The sequence below is a fragment of the Apus apus genome, chromosome Z, assembly GCF_020740795.1.
Source record: "Apus apus isolate bApuApu2 chromosome Z, bApuApu2.pri.cur, whole genome shotgun sequence".
In the NCBI taxonomy this organism is placed as follows: Eukaryota; Metazoa; Chordata; class Aves; order Apodiformes; family Apodidae; genus Apus; species Apus apus.
In genome coordinates this window covers 29,635,868-29,656,864 of record NC_067312.1, presented here as the reverse complement: position 1 = coordinate 29,656,864, position 20,997 = coordinate 29,635,868, and the positions used below count along the sequence as shown (strand labels likewise).

At 40.8% G+C, this 20,997-nt stretch overlaps 1 protein-coding gene across 4 annotated transcripts in view; it reads left to right on the top strand.

The window, feature by feature from the left end:
* The window catches only part of SLC1A1 (solute carrier family 1 member 1), a 48,931-nt gene extending 29,628 nt beyond the window's left edge, over positions 1 to 19,303 (top strand). For all 4 annotated transcript variants that reach the window (XM_051642360.1, XM_051642359.1, XM_051642358.1 and 1 more), the window contains 8 exons: positions 1,381 to 1,423; positions 2,746 to 2,844; positions 4,215 to 4,399; positions 6,302 to 6,409; positions 12,959 to 13,081; positions 14,921 to 15,115; positions 16,475 to 16,609; positions 18,944 to 19,303. In XM_051642360.1, the coding sequence (XP_051498320.1) occupies positions 1,381 to 1,423; positions 2,746 to 2,844; positions 4,215 to 4,399; positions 6,302 to 6,409; positions 12,959 to 13,081; positions 14,921 to 15,115; positions 16,475 to 16,609; positions 18,944 to 19,187 (1,132 nt within the window). In that variant the 3' untranslated portion in view covers positions 19,188 to 19,303. The remainder of the gene's footprint in view (positions 1 to 1,380; positions 1,424 to 2,745; positions 2,845 to 4,214; positions 4,400 to 6,301; positions 6,410 to 12,958; positions 13,082 to 14,920; positions 15,116 to 16,474; positions 16,610 to 18,943) is intronic.
* The last annotated feature ends 1,694 nt before the right edge of the window (positions 19,304 to 20,997 follow it).

Sequence of the window (20,997 nt, the reverse complement as noted above, 5' to 3'; positions counted from 1 at the left end):
CTTTGAAAAGGTCAGTGTCCTATTTAATAGCAAATGTCTGCTGTCATCTGGGGCATTTCTACTCTAGCACAGATCAAGTTTGACCTCTTTGAGAATAGCACAATTTCTCTGATTTTTGTATGTAAAACAATTAATTAACAGCCCTATATTCAACAATCCACAGTTCTTCCTAGCATCTGTCTCCTCCTGCCTGTGTATGACTAGAATGGAAACTCCTTGGGTGGCTTATCTCCTTCCTCATTGTCACTTGTCCAGGACTCAAAGAGAGGAACTGTGCAATCAGCTGCATTATCACACCAGTCTGTTACCAGTAGCTTCCACATGAATATTTCCACTCGTACTTGTAAGGCTGATGTAGTTCCATGCAAAAAAAAATAATTTTCCTATAGTAAGAAGTGATGTGAATTGTAATTCAGAGTAGTTTCGGGTTTTGCTACAGTTACAGCTCAACTTCCTGTCACAAATGTAAGACTGTAAATTCGGAGTTTGAGATCTGAAATTCTGTTTTAAAGGAATTAAGTAGTTACTTTTCTTACTTATTAGTCAGATTTAAAATACAAAGCTAGGCAGTCTTGTAAAGAATAAGGAAATTGACAGGCTTGTAAAAACTACTCTTGCCTTTGAAGAAGTTTTACTTTAAAAACTTGAAAAATAAAGGCAGGAGTTTGTGAAAGATCTGAAAGGGAGGTAAGTTTTGCTTCAATATATAAAGGGCCTTTTTCTGCAGTAGTCTGGGTATTCAGTAAATACTTAATAATGCTTTTGTCTGCAGCTGTTTTAATCTGACATTGATGGTTGAACAGGAGGCATACATGCACTGCTTCTGATCTGATTTCCTAATTTCCAGGTATTTCAATGTGCAAAAATGGTTGTATACTCTGGAATAACACATGGCATCTTCCATCAGCCAAGATTAATTTCTGAATTCAAAACTACAGTAGAACACACCAAATACATGATTCTACCAGCACAGTGTTTATAACAGGGTTTTGGGTTTCTTTGGCCTATATTTGACAAATCCTATAAAAATGAGTCTGTCCTGCATTCTTCATGTAAATCACAGAGACGATGCAGCAGGGGCAAAAAACACTGTGGTAGCTTACCAACAGAAATGTCAAAGACTGAATATAAGCCCAAAAAATCAACAGTAGGAAAACAGTCATCTGATCATAAGGAGTCCTGAACCCCTAATTTCTTTGGACTTTATACACAATGTTGCTACTAAATACACAGTTTTCTGAATGAAGGAATACAGTCTGATCTAGTTTTCAAGCAGCAGGCTTTATAATTTCATTTATAAAAAAATTGTTCTTAGTTTTTATAAAAAGCTTATAGCCTTATCTATGCTATAATGTTGAAATGTGTCTACTTTTTTAACAGGAACATGTTCCCAGAAAACCTTGTCCAGGCCTGTTTTCAACTGGTAAGTCTGAACCTTCCTCTATTGTATTTTTGTAATTTGCTATTGTAGTTTTCATTGCTAACTACAAATTATTATTTTATATCCCCCTAAACTATATCAGGTAAGAATTATTTCTGAGAAGCCCAAGAGTATCTTAATCTCCCATGAAAAGACTTTTCTTTAAGACATCTTGGTTTCATTTCCATTATGAGAAACACTCTGTTATTGGCTATTAAGTCCTAGATCATCTTGCAAAAAGACACTGTTTAGGAGCTGGGTGCAGAAATCAAGCAGTATATAAGACAAGTCCTTTTGGGACAGGCAGAGTTAGAAGAACCATGTAATGATGATCTATTTCCTTGTTACTAAGCAAAGTCAGTGTGCTACAATTTTAAAATAGCATCACTTACCTTATGGTTCCTAACCACTGCAGATTGGGTCAAATCTTAATACTTGTTGATACATTAGTTATGTATCAACATAAGAATCATCTAGACTTGAAAAACATATAAATTAATACAAATCACTCAGTCTTCAGAGGAAGCAGATGATGATGGAAGTGTCCCTGGCTACCAGGGTATCTGGCTCTCGCTGTTCAGCAGCTGCTCCAGTCTAAGTTCCCCCTTAGGACTTGTATCCTGCTTGATTTTATGGACGGTTCTCTGGGTGCTGTTATACTTCCATGTGCTGTGGTGGGATCATCAACAGTACCAGGTTGGCCGAGTGCCTGGGACCTTCCAGGCTGCTAAGGAGGGAAGCAGTCAGCCTGATGCCCAATAATATTTAAGCTGGTAGGGAGGGGTAGAAGAAATCTGTTTAATTCATCTGCATAGTGCACAGGACCTTCAGGGTCTGATAATGAGCAGAAAAGGGACCAATAAGTGACCAGCTTGACCACAGAGAATGACTTATCTAATGGCATTAGTTACACTAACCACATTACCAGGGCTCTGGTATCAACTAAATCTGCTCTACAGTGCACTCCTGGGGTGGCTGTCAGCAATTCTTTCCAAGCGGTTTGTCACAGCAGAAAGTCTCCTTGCCATTGTCCAGAGCTGTATCTCATCCCCCTCAAGACTGCACCAGATCTGCAGAACACCCGGGGGCCTGGGGAGCAGAATTCATGGCATATTTTCGGTGAATCACTTGTTTGATCTACAGCATCTGAAGTACAGGACTGTGATGGCTCACATGAATGGGGAAATAAAGAGTATGTTTATGTTTGCTGTCTTCAAGTCAGATTAGTTAATTTTCCCCTTATTTTAATTGGACAAAGGCTATGCATTTTTAAGTTTCCTTATGTTTCTAAATAAGCTCTTCTGCTTTTTACAAAACTTTTCCAGTATAAAACCAAACGTGAAAAAGTTGCAGCTACAATTGGCGTGGATAAAAATAGCTCTGCAGTTACAAAACAACCTGCTACGACAGCAGAGGCTTTAGAGGTACGACCTTTATTGTATTTCTTCACAATGTATGAAGTGAGGAGAAAGAACATAAAAGAAATTTGGTTTATTTGATGTGGTTACTGTTTGAGAAAAGGCAGGAAATGGTACATAGATAGATTTTAGCAAGGGCACAAAACATAATAAGTAAATGCTAGAGGTGAGTATGAAGATCTTCAAGTAGGTTTAAGAACACCAGAGGACTCAACTGGTAATTAAACAGTCCAAAGACAATAGATGATGTCAGAAAAAAATCAATTAATGTGCTCCATTAAATGTCTATGCTAATAAATTTTTCAATTTGCTGAGAAACTGAAAAAAACAGTCGCTGTGAAAAGGCTAGGTATATAGCAGCATGACATGTTTCAGCAGCAATGAGATAACTGTAAGCACTGCAGAAAAAAGGAATAAATTTTTTTTTTTTTTAATGGAAAGCAAAACAATAGAAGGCATTTGTTAATTGTTTGTTACTCTGCTATAATGAGACAAAAGTGAAGAGGTGGCTTAGCAAGCCTCTGATTGAAGTTGTGGAAAGCTTATGGGTGTTAATGGTTTATAAAGCCTAGAATTACTTTGAAGGAGACGGATAAAGGAATTCAATAGAATATGAACACAGAGCTATGAACAGTACCAAATCAATATGCATGTTATTATACTGCTTTTAAATTTCATCTCTTTGTGAGAGCATGGGAACATGAGCTAATTAAAAAAGATTAATTAAATCCTGAAGCACAAAGTAGTGAAGAATTGCACCCTTTCCTTCATATGTTCATACCTCACAAACACAGATAAATGTGTGACTACCTACCTATTTAGTATGATATTTGTGGTATGTGCATCCAATTCTGCTATAAATTATGCAGTTTCACTGGTTTCAGCTTAACAATAGATTTTAAACTAGGGGCAAAACTGGACACCATTGTCTCAGTTCTTATGTAATGGATTATTTATCTTAAATCCAGACACAGCTTAGAAATAATCACCAGCATTCTACATCAGTTGTGTTTTGTCCTCCACAGTAGGGAGTAAGTCTTGAGTGTATTGAGTGACTGTGGATACCCAGACCTTGCCATACTTTGTGTCAGAAGTCTATAGAAAGGGCAATATAAATTATGGGGTGTTTTATAGCCTGCTCGTGTTTGGTCAGATCCTTGCATAGCTTTAAAATACAAAGCTTTCAAAGACAATTTAGTTCTACCTTCATTCCTGAACTTGCCCATTTGGCACTGGCAGTAGGGGAATAGGGTGACTGAGGAAGAGCTCTTGTGTCTTCTCAAAGAAAAATCTAAATATATTTTCATTTTAGTACTCTTCAAAGTAAATTAATTGTTGTCAGATAGTAACTTCTTTCTCTTTAATCTTATCTATAGAACAAAACCCAAAAATACAAAATTGTGGGCAAGTATTCCGATGGCCTCAATGTGCTGGGGCTGATAGTCTTTTGTCTTATTTTTGGAATGGTTATTGGGAAAATGGGAGAGAAAGGACAAGTGCTGGTGGATTTTTTCGATGCCCTGAATGAAGCTACAATGAAAATAATTCAGATAATTATGGGGTAAGTCCAAGGACATATTAACATTTTCTAACAACTTATTTAAGTGGGTTTTTTCATTGAAGAGGTTGGAGTGGACTCATACTTCATGTTTGCTTTTATATAGTGCTTTGCAGAATACGGCTTTAAAAGAAAGGCTGGTTAAAAGTTTGCTTTCTACAGAACTTGATCCTTTTGAGGAAACTGGAGACAGAGCTTCTACTTACTGTATACTAAGGAAGAAGTCCTCTTGATGCACAAGAAACCTGTCTGTCACACATTCTTGCTAGAGGTTTATAGCAAACCAGTACAGCTGCACTAGTGATCTGGGGACTGTACAAGTGTTACCACCTATGTGCCCCTCTCAGTCTTTAACACATAATACAATGTAACATAATTGACCTTCTGCAAATAGGTTTTGTGAGGTACCATTCACATTCAATATTCTCAGACAGGAAAAAAAAAAATTTAAAGTCGCACTATCATCTGATAGTGTTTGATTGGACTTTACAGCAACTCACAGAGGTTTTTTCCATGCAGATCACAATCACAGTAGTAGGACTAAAGCACACACAATCCCTTCCAGGATTTGATCTACATCTGAAGTCTCTTGTGCCATTGCTGCAATACTCTCTCTGCTCATGTCTACCTCTTTCACACAAGCAGTAGCTTATCAGATCTTGTTATTCCGTGGATTATTTTTTTTCCATCCCAGCATACTGAGATGCCTGTGAAACAGTAAACCTGTCCAGAGTTGCTGCTTTTAAAGAAAGTTAACTTAGTTTCTGCAAGTTGTCCTGTGCTGGACGGCTGGTTCAATCCCCAGCTGAGTTACAGCCCCATGAAATAGTCTGCCTCACTCTGGCAGCAAATCACCACTAACAAGACCCAGGAGTTAGCACATGCCACAAATACAGGCTCTTACTCATAAACTGACTGTCCACTGGCTTGCACGTGCCTGTGTTCCTACAGATGTGGGAGCTGTTGCCTTGACTAAGGCAAAGTTTGATGCTGGCAGTGTGAGGAATTAGTTCTGCTTTCACCAAGTTCAGGGCTCTGAAGGAAGTAGGAGTCCCTGCTTTACACAGGGACATGGTAGTATTTTATTTGTGAGATAGCATACACACATTTATAAAGTTATAATTTGTATTTTAAAATTGATACATTGTGTATATTCACAAATTGATAAATTAATTTATGTTACTTAAAATTCTGAAGTGACAGCTTGTCTCTGTGACAGCCTGCTCTCTGGTACCAAAAGGAATGCAGTGGAGCTGGTGCTAGCATAAGTCCTGGTTTTTACCTTGAATTTTCTGTAGGCAGTAACCCACACAGCTGTTCAAGTCTGCAAGGCATGGCCTTCTGTAAGTTCACTTAGGGATGGGGACCCCTCCAAGAAACACACTGATGACTGCACTATCCCAACATAATAAAATCACTCTTATTCTGTGCAGGTGACCTGCACATTAACCCCCAGTGTTGCAGGCAGCTGCTGTAAGCACAGCATCCCATCTGATTCTGCAATCTGTGTGATTGCAATGCACAGATAATGGTCTCAGCCCTGCACACTTCTACCTCCAGGTAAGCTTATGGCTATGCTTAAACATATGCTGCAGTAGGGCAAAGCCCACACACCTTCCCAACTTCTGTGTATTCAGTGACACCAGGTCATACAGTACTTGTTAGACAATGCATAGAGTTACATTTACTCTCATTTTCTAATATTTTTTCATCACCTCTGTTGTAGTCTTGCTGCAACTGAATGAAGTCTGTTGTATAATAGAATATAAAAAAATCTTCAGTGTGTAATAGAATATAAAAAAGAAGTCTTACCTGTTGTAAAAAGTTTTACTGTGTGAGAAATTACCCTGTGTTGAGCTCGTAATCTTAGAATGCACTTTAAATTGCTTTATTTTTGCTTCCTAGGTATACGCCAATTGGTATCGTGTTTTTAATTGCTGGAAAGATAATAGAAGTTGAGAACTGGGAAATCTTTCGTAAACTAGGTCTTTATATGGCTACAGTACTGATTGGGTATGTCATTTGTTGAAGATGAAGTTAAATGTGTGCGGTTTTTAGAGCTCAGTTGGTTACAACTCAGTTATCCACAATATTCAGCCTCTTCTAGGTCAGAGACAAAAATTCCTGTCAGTGAAAATTACGTGAGGGTGTGTGAAGATGTTTTGAACATACACTTTGCTGAATGCATGTTTTGTTTTAAAAAGTCACTGTCTTGCATTCTAAAAAAACCCAGCCACACACACAAAAAAAACCCAAATAAAAAACACAACAAGAAAAGAAGCAAAGGTTGTTAGTGTGTTCATTGTTTCATATTCTCAGCTTGGTGCTGAAACAGATAGTACTGTATTTCTGAGTGTAGTAATGTTTCTGTTAGATACTAGAAGAATCTTCAAAAGGGTGAGGTTGTGAGTTACGGCTTACTGGATGTTGCTAGCCTATTGAAAATACACAAAAGCCTGGATTCAGTTAGAAACCTCCCTGTGGGACTTGTGACCCCAAGGTGTACCAGCAGAGGCCCACCTCCCCTGTCTAATACAAATGCATAGTAAGTGCAATGCATAAGAAATGATGCCAACAAGGAAATTGACCTCTTCCCACTTCAGTGCCGAGCAGGCAGCTGATACCGAGAGAAGCCCTGGGGACTGCACTGTTCAGTTACTCCTTTAAGGCAAAGGTAGCTGGTAGCAAAAGCTGCAGTTACTATCTGAGTAACTTAGCCAAGCATCAGAACTTTTTTTCTATTATTTTTCTAGGCCCTTGGTGGCATAGAATAGCCTGGGGTGGAGGAGGTTACACTGCACACTGTGGAGCCTTGCAGGTGCAGAGCCTTAGAAAGGGCAACTTAACTGCTGCAAGTGATACAGGTTGTAAGACTAGATCATTAGCTCTCTCTGAAGACTATCCTACAAAGAACCCTTTTGATAGATAAATGGATATTACAGTCCCAGTAATTTAAATGCATTTAAATTTCTATTTCCAATTCCATGAAGCATAACTTCTAGGCTGTCCTGGTTCATTGCCTTAGCATCCACTCCTACAATTCCTTCAGTATATTAAGGGTTTATTTATGTTTTGTTTAGAGGCTGGATCCAAACTTGTTCAAGAGCTTCCTTCCTCTCACTTAATTCATATGCATGCTATTCTTCAAATGACATTTACACACTTTCTGACAACCAAGCAGAGAGAAGGGCGATATATTAGTCTTAAGTGCAAACTTCTCTATAAATAGTCAAGAAGGATCTCTCTTTTTTTTTTTTACATTAATTTTTGCTAGACAATCATATTAATTTAAAAGTTGTTGTTTGGCTTTATGCATAAGCTAATATGTTTGGACTAACTGTTCAAAAATCATTTGAGGTACAATTACTTTCTAAGCCCTGATGGCTGCTAGGGTAGATCTCTGAAGCACTTCTGTCTCATACAGAACAGTGTGTAGTGGGTTATGCTTCAGGTGTTGTGGAGAACACCTAACAGCAGCAGCACATGTCTGAAAACTGACCATCAGGGCGTGCTGTTATCAGATCACAGGAGCAAAGATGACAATGTATACACACGGCTATAGGCTTCACAGAAGAGTTGCTTGTTCTACATTTTCCAGCCTGCAAGAATATCCTTTTTTTCCCCACCTCTTGGCAAACAAGAGTAGTTGTACTCTTTTTTAAACACAGCTGTACCCACCATCTTTCTGGTTTTCATCCTTATTTTCTTGACCACCTCTGTTTGCAGTGTGTTCTGTTCATCAGTGTCTTCTGTCTCTGTATCTATCTGTCTATCATCCTCCCTGTAATACTGATCCTGAGAATTACAGATTGTATTTCTTGTACTCCCTGTCAAGAAGGATGTGCAAGAACATGAGGGCTGGTGTGTCTTATCCTCCTCTTCCTTTCCTTTAACTTCCCTCTCCAGCTCTTCTTCTATCTCACCTTCTACCCAGCTTTATTATTCATGACCTTTCACTTTCTTGGGCCTACCACCTCTTGCCCACTGTTAGCTGCAACATATCATAGAATCATAGAATATGCTGAGTTGGTAGGGGCCCACCAGGATCGAGTCCAACTCCTGTCCCTGTGTAGGGGACTTAAAGGATTAGACCATGTGCCTGAGTGCATCATCTAAACACTTCTTGAACTCAGGCAGGCTTGGCGCTGTGACCATTTACCTGCGGAGCTTGTTCCACTGCTCAACCACCCTGTGGGTGAAAAATCTTTTCCTGATATCTAACTTAAACCTACCCTGATTCAGCTTCCTGCCATTTCCCTGAGTCCTGTCATTGGTCACAGGAGTGAGGAGATCAGGACCCGCCCCATCTCTTCCCCTCGTGAGGAAGCCATAGATTGCAATGAGGTCACCCCTCAACTTCCTCTTCTCCAAGCTGGATAATCCAGGTGACCTCAGCCATTCCTCATGTCATCCCTTTCAGACTCTTCACCATCTTTGTGGCACTCCTTTGGACACTCTCCAATTGCTTAATGTCCTTTTTATATTGTGCTGCCCAAAACTGCACATAGTATGCAAGGTGAGGCCGCACCAGTGCAGAGCAGAGAGGGACAACCACCTCCCTCAATTGGCTGGTAATGCTGTGCTTGATGCACCCCAGGACATGGGTGGCCCTTCTGGCTGCCAGGGCACACTGCTGGCTCATCTTCAGTTTGCCATCAGCCAGGAACCCCAGGTCCCTTTCTGCCACACTGCGCTCCAGCCACTCGTTCCCTAGTCTGTACTTACCACCAGGGTTGCCTCATCCCAGGTGCAGAATCCAGTACTTGCCCTTGTTAAGCTTCATGTGGTTGGTGACTGCTCAGCTCTCTGACCTGTCAAGGTCTCTCTGCAAGGCCTGCCTGCCCTCAAGGGGGTTGACAGCTCCTCCCAGCTTTGCATCCTCAGCAAACTTGCTTAGAATTCCTTTGAGTCCTGCCTCCAAATCATTGATGAAGATGTTGAAGAGGACTGGGCCTAGGATGGAGCCCTGTGGGACCCCACCAGTGACCAGTCACCAGCCTGATGTTACCCCATTCACTGTCACTCTTTGTGCTTGTCTGTGAGCCAGTTGCTCACCCATTGTATGGTATGCTTGTCCAGCTGTATGTTGGACATTTTGTCCAGGAGGATACTGTCAGAGACAGTATGAAAAGCTTTGCTGAAGAATTACATCTGCTGGCTTCTCTTGATCAACTAGGTGGGTTACCTTGTCATAAAAGGAACATAAGTTTGACAAGCAGGACTTGCCCCTTGTGAAGCCATGCTGAGTGTGACCGATGACTGTTGTCCTCCAGGTGTTTTCTAATACCTCCCAGAATAATCCTTTCCATAATTTCACCAGGCACTGAAGTTAGGCTGACTGGCCTGTAGTTTCCAGGGTCCTCCTTCTTGCCCTTCATTAATATTGGAAAAACATTATCCAGTTTCCTGTCAACTGGGATCTCTCCAGATTCCCAGGACCTCCCAAAAATCATAGAGAGAGGCCCAGTGATGACATCAGCCAGCTCTTTGAGGATTCTCAGATGGATCCCATCAGGCCGCATGGACTTGTAGCAGCAAGATCTAACTGTAGCAGCAGATCCCACACAAATTAAGGGTCAGCTAAGAGTTGATCCCTGTTGCAGTCATAGTCCTCCAGTTCTGGGTGTTGAGGCCCCCCTGGTCCGTCATCAGTGTTGAAGACAGAGGCAAAGAATAGGAGGTTTAAGGTGAATATCAGAAAAAATTTTTTTACTGTGAGAGTGACAGAGCACTGGAACAGGCTGCCCAGAGAGGTTGTGGAGTCTCCTTCACTGGAGACATTCAAAACCCACCTGGACGCCTTCCTGTGTGATGTACTCTAGGTGACCCTGCTCTGGCAGGGGGGTTGGACTAGATGATCTTTTGAGGTCCCTTCCAACCCCTAGGATTCTATGATTCTATGAAAGAATGCATCAAATACCTTGTCTTTATCTCAGTCTGTCTCAGTCTTTATGTCTCATTCAGATTACCATGAGAGAACAGACTTCCCACAGTGTCTCTCTCCAGTTAGCCACTAAATACCTTCAGCCTCTCACTTTTAATGGGGGCAGTGTCAGGATGAATATGGCAGCAGTCACAGAGGAGGAAAATCAAAACAGGAGGTGGAAAAAAAAAAAAAAAAAGGAAGCTGCAGCAAGCAGACTTCTCTTCAGTTGCTGATTATGATTTTTAGTATAAAAATCTCTGCTGCTTACTGAAAATAAGTATTACTTTAAATTTGTATCATGAAAATCAATAGTAGCAAAGCAGATATGCACAAATACTTTATTTTGGATAATGACATGTTCTTGCTGCCGCTAGAAAATGTGCGTATCTGAATTTTTTTAAATAACTATTTGGAAGTCAGTATGCTTTGAGATGTAGACATACTTGAAATGTTTACTCTCACCAACATTTTGTTAAAGACACCCAGTGATACTATACCATTTAATATTTTTTTTTCTATGTGTTCTGCAGAATTCAGTTTGTTCTCAGGCACTGTTGTATAAATTGTTAGTTTTCTTTCTAAAATTCTTTACAAATTTTTTCAATATATGTTGCATATGGTTACTTACATTCCACTAAATAAATAATTTGTTCACGTACACAGTGAGAACTTTAATGGCTGTTGCTTCTAAAAAGACTGTTTTTCCAGGGAGACAAACAGTGGTGCTGTTGTGAATTTCTGTAGTGTGGCTACTGCTCTCTTAATTGCCTATTTTTGGATGAACAAATGGTACCATGATTTATCCCTACCAGCTGCTTTGAAATTATAAAGCACTATTACAACGCAGTAACATTTGCAAGAATATCTTGTGAGGACAGAATAAAAATCCCAAGGTCATACATGACAACAGTTCTGAGCTTTATGTTCCCAGGCTATGATAATTTCTTTTCACAAGAAGTTGATGCTGCTATAATTGCTTGTGACTTTGGAGCACAGGACATATTTCACAGACCCTTCACGTGTATTTCTTTTCAAATATACTTACAGTGGGCTGTTAACCTCTAATCTTAATGCCTGCAAAGCTCTACATTCATATGCATGCAGGACTAATACACAATGTTCAAAATTAATGCACAAGTTGAAGGATTAATTTGTCCCTGAGACCCACCTAAATATCCAGGAAAATACACCTAAGTAGCTAAAGTCAAGAGGACAATTTGATATTTTGCATGTCATCACACTTAATTTTAAAAATTAATATTTCAAAAGACAGTATTTCAGCATTTTACAGTATTAAAGATGGTGAGACTACATACATCTCATTTGTACAGTCTGAAATACCCCACTACATTTCAATTGTAGACCCAAGCTTACATAGTCTTTTATAGTTTCTGTAGTTTTTTATAGGATCATGTTTAAGTTTCTGCAGAAAGATGTGCACATCATGTCTGTGAGTGGGGACCGTATTTACGTTTAACTCCAAAATGTGTCCTATAATAAAGGCAGATAAACTTTAAAAAAAAAAAAAAAAGGTTTTTCTGATTTATCTCTGTCCTGGTTTGAGCCAGGATGAAGCCAATTTCCCTTTTTACTGATTTTTTTTTTCCTTCAGTGAGCTTTCTTTTAAGTAGCAACACTCTGTTCTAGCTAGGCTGATAAGACATTGGAATGTTTTTCTAACTGCTGGGGCTTCAAGGTCGCACCTTCACTCTGCCGGCTCAGACGCTACGGGGAGATCTGTGACCCCCTGTAGGAGGCTGAATTAGACAGACAGCAAAGTTGGCCAGAGATATTCCATTCCATATATCTACGTAAGCTCAGAGGAAGGTCAGAGATCACAGAAGACAACTTCATTCCTGCTTCTTCTTCCCTTCTCCCCCGTCCATGGCCGGTGTCCGGGGAGGACTCCGTCCATCCATCACCGTTGACCCCCAGGCTCGAGCTCTCCTGACCCTCATCACTCTGTGCTCTCTCCAGCAGCAGCTCTGGGGTTTCTCAGAACTGTTCCAGCTCAGGGGAGTGTGGTGGGAGTTGCTGGGGGTGAGAGGAGGCAAGAGGCTCTTGCACATACCTGAACAAATCTGTATATAATTGTATATATTTTCTTACATCATTAGTGTTTAATTAGAGCTGTGTAGTTTAGTTTTCAATCCAGCCAAGTCTCTCTCTTTTTCTCTCTCTCCTTCCCTACCTGGGTGAGAGGGGGAGGGGATCGAGAGCGTTGTTGTTGGACCTGAGTCAAACGGTGACAATCTCTTGTCTGCATTGTAAGGATTTGGCAGGAGAGTAAAGTGTTTTACCATATTTCAAATCACTGTCTGCATATAATTTTAAATACTAGTTATTGCTTCAGTTTCCTCATCTTCATCAGTTTAAAATCCATTCCAATATATAAAGTAACCCTTATTCTGCTTTGGAAGGAGAGACAATTAATCTCTCGCTTCCAAAAGGAAGTGTAGAAGAGCATCAGTCTGCATTTGTTAGGATGGTATACTCTGAATTTTGAAAGTGTCACGAACATCACCCATAGTGTTTACATGTATTTGAGGACAGAACTAGATACCTCTAATCATTGTTATATTAAACAAGTCAACAAGGTGTATCCACTTTTTTAACTAGTCCATTTTATTTTGCAGACTTGCAATCCATTCCATGGTAATTCTACCACTGATCTACTTAATAATAGTAAGGAAAAATCCTTTTCGATTTATCATGGGGATGGCTCAGGCTCTTCTGACGGCCCTTATGATTTCTTCCAGGTAAAAAAATTAAACATTTATTTTCCTTTAAGATCATCAAGTCCAACCATTAACCTAACACATTGCCAAGTCCACCACTAAACCATGTCTGTAAGCACCACATCTACATGTTTTTTAATACCTTGAGAGTATTACAACACTTCCCTGGGCAGACTGTTCCAGTGTTTGACAACCCTTTTGGTAATTAAATATTTCCTAATATTCAATCTAAACCTCCCCTGGCACAATTTGAGGCCATTTCCTCTTATTCTATTGCTTGTTACTTGGGAGAAGAAACCAGCACCTACCTCACTCCAACCTCCTTTAAGGCAGTTGTACAGAGCAACCAGGTCTCCCCTCAGCCTCCTTTTCTCAAGGCTAAACAACCCCAATTCCCTGAGATGCCCCTCCAAAGACTTGTTCTCTAGACAGCTTGTTCTCTTAATCAGCTTGGTTGTCCTTCTCTGGACTTACTCCAGCACCTCAGTGTCCTTCTTCTGGTGAGGGGCCCAGAACTGCACACAGTACTTGAGGTGTGGCCTCCCCAGTGCCAAGTACAGGGGCGTGATCACCTCTACTCCTAGGTAAGAGCGTGGTCACGCTCTTCCTGATGCAGGCCAGGATGGTGTTGGCCTTCTTGGCCACCTGGGCACACTGCTGGCTCATGTTAAGCTGGGCTGTCAAGAGTGCCTCCAGGTCCTTTTCCTCTGGGCAGATTTCCAACCACTCTTTCCCAAGCCTGTAGCGTTGCCTGGGGTTGTTTTGACCCAAGTGCAGGACGCACTGCTCTGCTCTGTTGAACCTCACACAACTGGCCTTGGCCCATCAATCCAGCCTGTCCAGGTCTCTCTGCAGAGCCTTCCTACCCTTAGGTGCATCAATAGTCCCTCCCAACTTGGTGTCATTTGCAGACTTACTGAGTGTTCCCTCACTCAGATCACTGATAAAGACATTAAAGAGAGCTGGCCCCAACACTGAGCCTTGGGGACCACCACATGCGACTGGCTACCAGCTGGATTTAACTCTATTCACCACAACTATTTGGGCCCAGACACATGGCCAGTTTTTCACCCTGCAAAGCATATGCTTGTCCAAGCCACAAGCAGCCAGTTTCTCCAGGAGAATGCTGTGGGAAACTGTTTTGAAGTCCTTAGTAATGTCCAGTTAGACAATATCCACAGCCTCTCCCTGGTTGACCAGGTGGGTCATCTTATCATAGAAGGAGCTGAGGTTGGTCAAGCAGGATCTGCCTTTCATAAACCCATGCTGACTGCGCCCGATTGCCTGCTTGTCCTGTACATGCCATGTGGTTGCATTCAAGGTGCCATTCAAGGTGCCATATGTTAACTTTCTTAGTAGTAGTTGTATTGTTCGTGCTTTGATTTTACTGCTACTTTGTTACATACCCTGATTTCACCTGGACCATTCTAAATCCCCTGGAGGTATTCCATCATTATTTCTGTGGTACCCAAAGCAGCACTGTGGATTGCGCTGGCCTTACGTCAAACTAGAGTCTGCCCCTCCCAGGAGGAGACAGTTCTTTGCCGTTCAGTTTATTAGTCACAGACTTGCTAGAGTTTAAGTTGTTGCACTGTTTCTCTGACAACATATATCATTATGGTTTTATCATGTAATTTTGATGGTAGTAACATTTTATTGTTTCTTCCCATAATTAGAAGAGATAACTAAAGTTACTTTGCTTTATAAGCCAGTTCTCTCTTTCATGGTCCAGCCTTCCAGCCTGCCTTAGATCTCTGGCTCAGTGTTAGAGCAGCGCAGGCTCTGAGGGAAAGGAAAGACAGAGGAACTGGTGTGCTCTTTGTTCCCTGTGTTTACTTTGTGTGTTTGTCTGTGTGCCAGTTCAGCAACTTTGCCTGTCACCTTCCGCTGTGCTGAAGAAAAAAACTGCATCGACAAAAGAATCACCAGGTTCGTTCTTCCGGTCGGAGCTACCATCAACATGGACGGCACCGCTCTTTACGAAGCAGTAGCAGCTATATTTATTGCACAACTGAATGACTTAGAACTGGATCTTGGCCAAATACTTACTGTTAGGTAAGACTAAAGCCATCACATGCATTATGTTGGGGTGGCTTATTGTAATGAATATTCATTAGGCTGGGAGGATCGGCTGATGCACCAGAAGGCCGTGCAGCCATTCAGTGAGATTTGGACATACTGGAGAGCTGGGCAAAGAGGAACCTAATGAGGTTCAACAAGAACAAGTGGGGAGCCCTGCACCTGGGAAGGAACAAAATGCACCAGTAAAGGCCAGGAGGTGATCTGCTAGAGAATGACCTTTGAGTCCTGGTAGACAAGTTATCCATGGGACAACAATGTGCCCTTGTGGCCAAGAAGGCCAATGGTATCCTGGGGTGCATTAGGAATGTGTCCAGCAGATCTAGGGAGATTCTCCTCCCCCTCTACTTGACCCTGGAGAGACCTCACTTGGAGCACTATGTCCAGTTCTGGGCTCCCCAGTTCAAGAGGGACAGGGATCTACTTGAGAGAGTCCAATACAGGGCTATGAGGATGATTTAAGGGACTGGAGCACCTGCCTTATGAGGAAAGGCTGAGAGACCTGGGGCTGTTTAGTCTAGAGAGGAGAAGACTGGGAGAGGATCTAATTAATGTCCATAAATACATGAGGGCTGGGCATCAAGAAGGTAGGGACAACTTATTTTTCACTTTTGCCCTGTGATAGGACAAAGACTAGTGGATTCAAACTCGAGCACAGGAAGTTCAACCTCAACATAAGGAAGAACTTCTTTACTGTGAGGGTTACTGAGCACTGGAACAGGCTCCCCAGAAAGGTTGTGGAGTCTCCTTCTCTGGAGACTTTCAAGACTTGTCTGGATGCCTTTCTGAGTGATCTGTGATCTGCCCTGGTTCTGGTCCTGCTCTGGCAGGGGGGTTTGACTTGGTGATCTTCAGAGGTCCCTTCCTACATCTAACCTTCTGTGATTAACTTTGGATACCATGTGGTAAAGTTGAAAGTATCATTCACAGGAATTAACACAAACATTCTCGCCTCTTGGTCCAAGGCCTTGCCTGTGTAACCTCACGAGGAGGTGGGATGGGCAAGGACACGCAGCTGGTCTATGGTATCATTCTGGAAATTTACTTTTTTCTTCCTCTGCAAACACTTGCAAACCCAACTTGGCCTCTACCTCTGCTGTATCGAGTTTGCTTGTTAGTTACCTACTGTTGTCCTGCAGTGTAACCATAACCTTATCTATACATGACTTGTCCCATAACTTGTCACCACACTATGACTAAATACTATTCAAGAGGAAAGCTGGAACATTTGGGCTTCTTTCTGGCAATGAAATAAGCCTATTTGTGCCAGGACATACACTTTCTGTGAGCAATGTGTATTCTGAATGCCTTTTCTGGGCTTTATTTGGGATCTAGTGTCACAGCCACAGCAGCCAGCATCGGGGCTGCAGGCGTCCCCCAGGCCGGACTTGTCACCATGGTGATTGTACTGAGCGCTGTTGGCCTGCCCGCTGAAGATGTTACTCTCATCATTGCAGTTGACTGGCTTCTGTAAGTTAAGGCACTTGATATTAAGTTCTTTGTGGAAGCATGTGGGGCTGAAAAAGAAAGCGACAAAAGCATTTAGGACTGTTGCAGGAATTAGGCAGATTCTTCTTATAGCCAGCCTTGTTCCTGCACTGCCCTTTCCAATAATTTTCTTGAAGAATTTCTGACAGCAACCTATGTATTTCTCAGATACATATATAATTTATTTGATTATAAACCTCAGTTTTGAAAGCTATAGAGAGAAATGCAAGTCTCCAGGAAGCCAGGGCTATTGAATGGATCCAAGAATCAATTCATTTTCAGTGTGAGCATAATTGATCCAAACAAAACAGCTCCAGCCGCAAGTGTGTTCTCTGCAACAGAGTCTAACAGGTTTCTTTGCTGCACTCCACGATAATTCACTTTTTTTCCAGGTCTGTTGTTTTCACAGTGGGCACTTAGTTTTAAGGACGGTGAAGATCAGTATGAACCACTGGCTCAGACCAGATCTAAAGAAGTCAGAGAACAGAACAAGCATACAATGGTTGTTTTTCCAAAGTACTTTCCTAGCCTCTGCAAATTGCAGCTCACAGAGTTCTTAAGCTAGAAGTGGGGTGATTTTATATATATATATATGTAGTTCACAATAGATTTTTTCTTCTATGAATGCCTCATTGCTTTTGGGACCCATATACACTTTTAGATTTCCCCAAGTCCCATGGAGAGGAGTTCCACAAAAATGTGTGCACAGAGACATACTTAATTTTCACCCTGCAGCCTAAGCGTTCAATTCAATGCCCTCTAATTCTTTTCAGGGAGTGAAAAAGAACAGTAATTCCCATGTTTCTCACATGAATAATAATTTTGCGGATCTGATCTCATCTCCACTTTAAAGGTCCACAGTTGATGTGATTCTGAGGCACAGTAAGAGTACATGGGAGCTACCTGTTCCACCAAGACACAGACAAAGAATTCAAGCTGTTTCTGATTCTAACTGAGAAGTTTTTCAGATTAAGGTGTCTTGCTGTGTAAAGCAAATTAAAGATTAATTTCATGTACCAGGGATCATTGCCAGTGCATTTTGCACCTCAGCAGATGGAATTTGCATCGTGATGCCATGTAGATAATTAACAGTTCTGCCTTTTGTACTTATTGCCCAAAATGTATTATTTTACAACCTGGTAGTAGTGGCTCATTAACAGTCCTCTAGTTATTTCTGAACTTGGCAAGATTTTATAACGTACCCTTGAGAAGCACTTCATGTTTTTAATTAAGAACAGAAAAATTTTGAGAAGCATTATGAAATACAAGTTTCCAGTGCTATTGATTTTCTCACTTGTCACACTGATCCTACCAGAATTTTACTTTACCTCTCTCTATTCTTTTCCCTACCATATACTTCCTTTCCACATGGAGAACACATGGACACTTTTTAGCACTGGAGTTCAACGGTTTTAGTGGAAGAACATATGAGATGCACTGATTCACTTTAGTATTGTTTTTTGCAGTCCCTTTTAATTGTGAAAATACCCACCTCAACATCTCCACACAAACAGAACAATATGTTCTGCCACAAAGCCCTTGCAGTGTTGAGTAACTGAAAGTAAAAACAGGGAAGCATGACCTTCCACTGTCTACCTTACTTCCATGCCAGTTTTCAGACTTTGCTATATTGCATGGTTTTGTTGCTTCTCTCTCAAGTAACAGTTGATTTTTAAGGTTTGCAAGACAGATTTCTGCTGGAAAAAAAAAATCAACAGCACAGAGGTATCGTATTCATTTTAGTGACTTTTTTAATACAACTTGGTTCTTCAACCCTTTAACAAGGAGAGGATAACAGGATAGCCTTTCCCATTTCCAGGATTTGGGCCAGAATACTGAAGACAGTGGGCTAGGCACTAGTCTGGCTGAGGACATGGTTGTTAGAAAGACAAAAAGAACAATGTCAGCTCTTCTGCTGCACCCCACAGTCTCTTTTTCCAAGAAAAGCAGTTTCATCACAAAGAGAACCAGCTGTGTCATGTACTTCAGGGCCTGAGAAGAGATCCCTATAATATTTTATAAGGCTGTGCACAGCAGTGTGATTACTGCTTTAGTAGACTAGTGATCTGACTTACAGTTTTACACACACTACACAAAGTAATTTGTCATGAAAGTGACTCCTGATTTCTTCAAATATAAGTTGGGAAAATTCTGGTTCTTGTTCTAGAAGATGCTTGTCTTTTAATTAGAGAATTATCTCAAATCTGCACTGCAAAAAAAAAAAAAATCTGCATTTGCTAGAGTAGCTTACTTTTACTGAAAGGATTTTCAAGGTAACATATGGAGTGGTTTGTCTAACAACTTTGTTTTCCATAGGGATCGATTCAGAACAATGGTGAATGTCTTGGGAGATGCCTTTGGTACAGGGGTAGTGGAGAAGCTCTCTAAAAAGGAGCTGGAGCAGATGGATGTCACATCTGAAGTCGACATAGTCAATCCTTTTGCCTTGGGAACAACACTTGATAACGACGGACCAGGGACCAAGAAGTCGTACGTCAACGGAAGCTTTGCTGTAGATAAGTCTGACACCATAGCCTTCACGCAGACATCTAAGTTCTAAAGCCAGTATCTTTACAGGTAAAACAGGAGCACTGAAGGACATGGCCATATACAGTGTCTCAAAAAGCTTAAAGGATAGTCGAGAATCCATTACATCTCACATGCATTTGATTTACTACACAGACTCTGATTCTTCTTACCAATCCTGCCCGGTTCTTATCACCTCTCCCAGCAATTTGCACTCTCCACTTTTAGTTCTTGCTGACAGATGAAGAAAAAGGCAGTTGTAAAATACCTTTTTTTTTAAAGAATACACACTAGTGCTGAGGCTATGAAAGGCCTCTTTGCAATCAGCATGCTCATAAATGGGGATCTTAGCTGAGACAGCCAAACATGTTTTACTCAGGAGTAGCACAACATTCCACATGTTACCCACAAAACACCGCACCTGTATGAAATCCCTTTTAACATCCTTGCCTTCTAAACAGATTGCACTGTATTTGACACCTACTGTGACTTGATTGCGTGCCAAAATACTCATTTCTGCAGCTGAGGGGCTACCACTTGGGTTATCAGGAAGGAACAGACCTGAAAGGCTTTGTAAAAAGTGTTTTATTGTGAACATGGTTTCATTTTTCTTTAATTGTGAAATAATTGGGCATGGAAGAATTTCCATTATTTATGTAGCTGGTTTTCTCCATGCCTTTCATGTGAATGCCATCTGCTGGGTTTGGCCTTCGGCTGTGAAATAAATGGCTGTAGCTTTGCTCTTCTGGCATCTGAAGAGTTTTTGTAAATTGATACTTCACTGATTTAGTGGCCTCTTAGTACATTCCTTCATAAGCAGAAAACAGTCTGTTTATTGTTGTTCACCTTTGACTAACTGATGCATAGGGAAAATTCTAAACCTTTCCTCCTTGAAACAAAGCAGATAAAAAATAATATAGGAGGCATGCCTTTTTCTAGGAAGAGGCAACTGTAAATAAGCTTTTTACTCAAACTTGTTGGTGTTTTGTTCCTTGGTTTAGTTTGCCAGTTGAACATGTAAGCTTGTAGCTTCAACACTACCTACAGTGCCAACATGTCAGCTAAACTGTATCTTACAAAGCATTTCTGGACTCAGAAAGTCATGTGTTCAGGGGGCTTGATATATGGTAAGAAGCACCAAGAACTTTCTCATGAGGAATCTCCATTTTCTAAAACATTTTATACAAGATTTCCATGGTGCAAAAATCAGTCTCAAGGTAGGATTGGCTGTAACCGTGTTCTTTGTTGAAGTTGTTTGCCAGTTTATATGTAAAGTAGACTGAAATTCATATACAGTTCTTTGTAAATAAGCTTGTGGTAAACCTAAAATTGCACTCATATGCTAATAAAAAACCGTTGAAGATCCTGCATTGTTATATAATTGATTCAATTCTACACTTTTGTATTTAAATAAACCAGAAGCGTGCCAAAGAGAACAGACTAAGTAAAAATAAAGGATTTGCTGTAGATTTTGATAAATTGCACCTTAAATCAACAGGTCAATGAGACATAATACTGTATTTAAATTAAACATCCTTATCTATATCGGAAGTGTTAATCTAAGCATTGATACGTTTATACAAAACAAAGAAACTGTACAGACTGAGTAAATCAATCTCTTACCTGTGCAGAAAATAGTATGAGGCAGACTTCATTTGTACAGCTTTGCTTATAGGAGGAAAAAAACCACAGTAGTTTCCACACGTAGCCTATAATCTATGCTCTGTCTTTCTTTGCTTTTTTAAATCATTCTTTTATGATCAATCCTTTATGTTATCACCTTGTTATGATGTACTGTGAACAGTGTTCCTAACGTGTTCTAAATAGATAATTTCTCTCTCTTG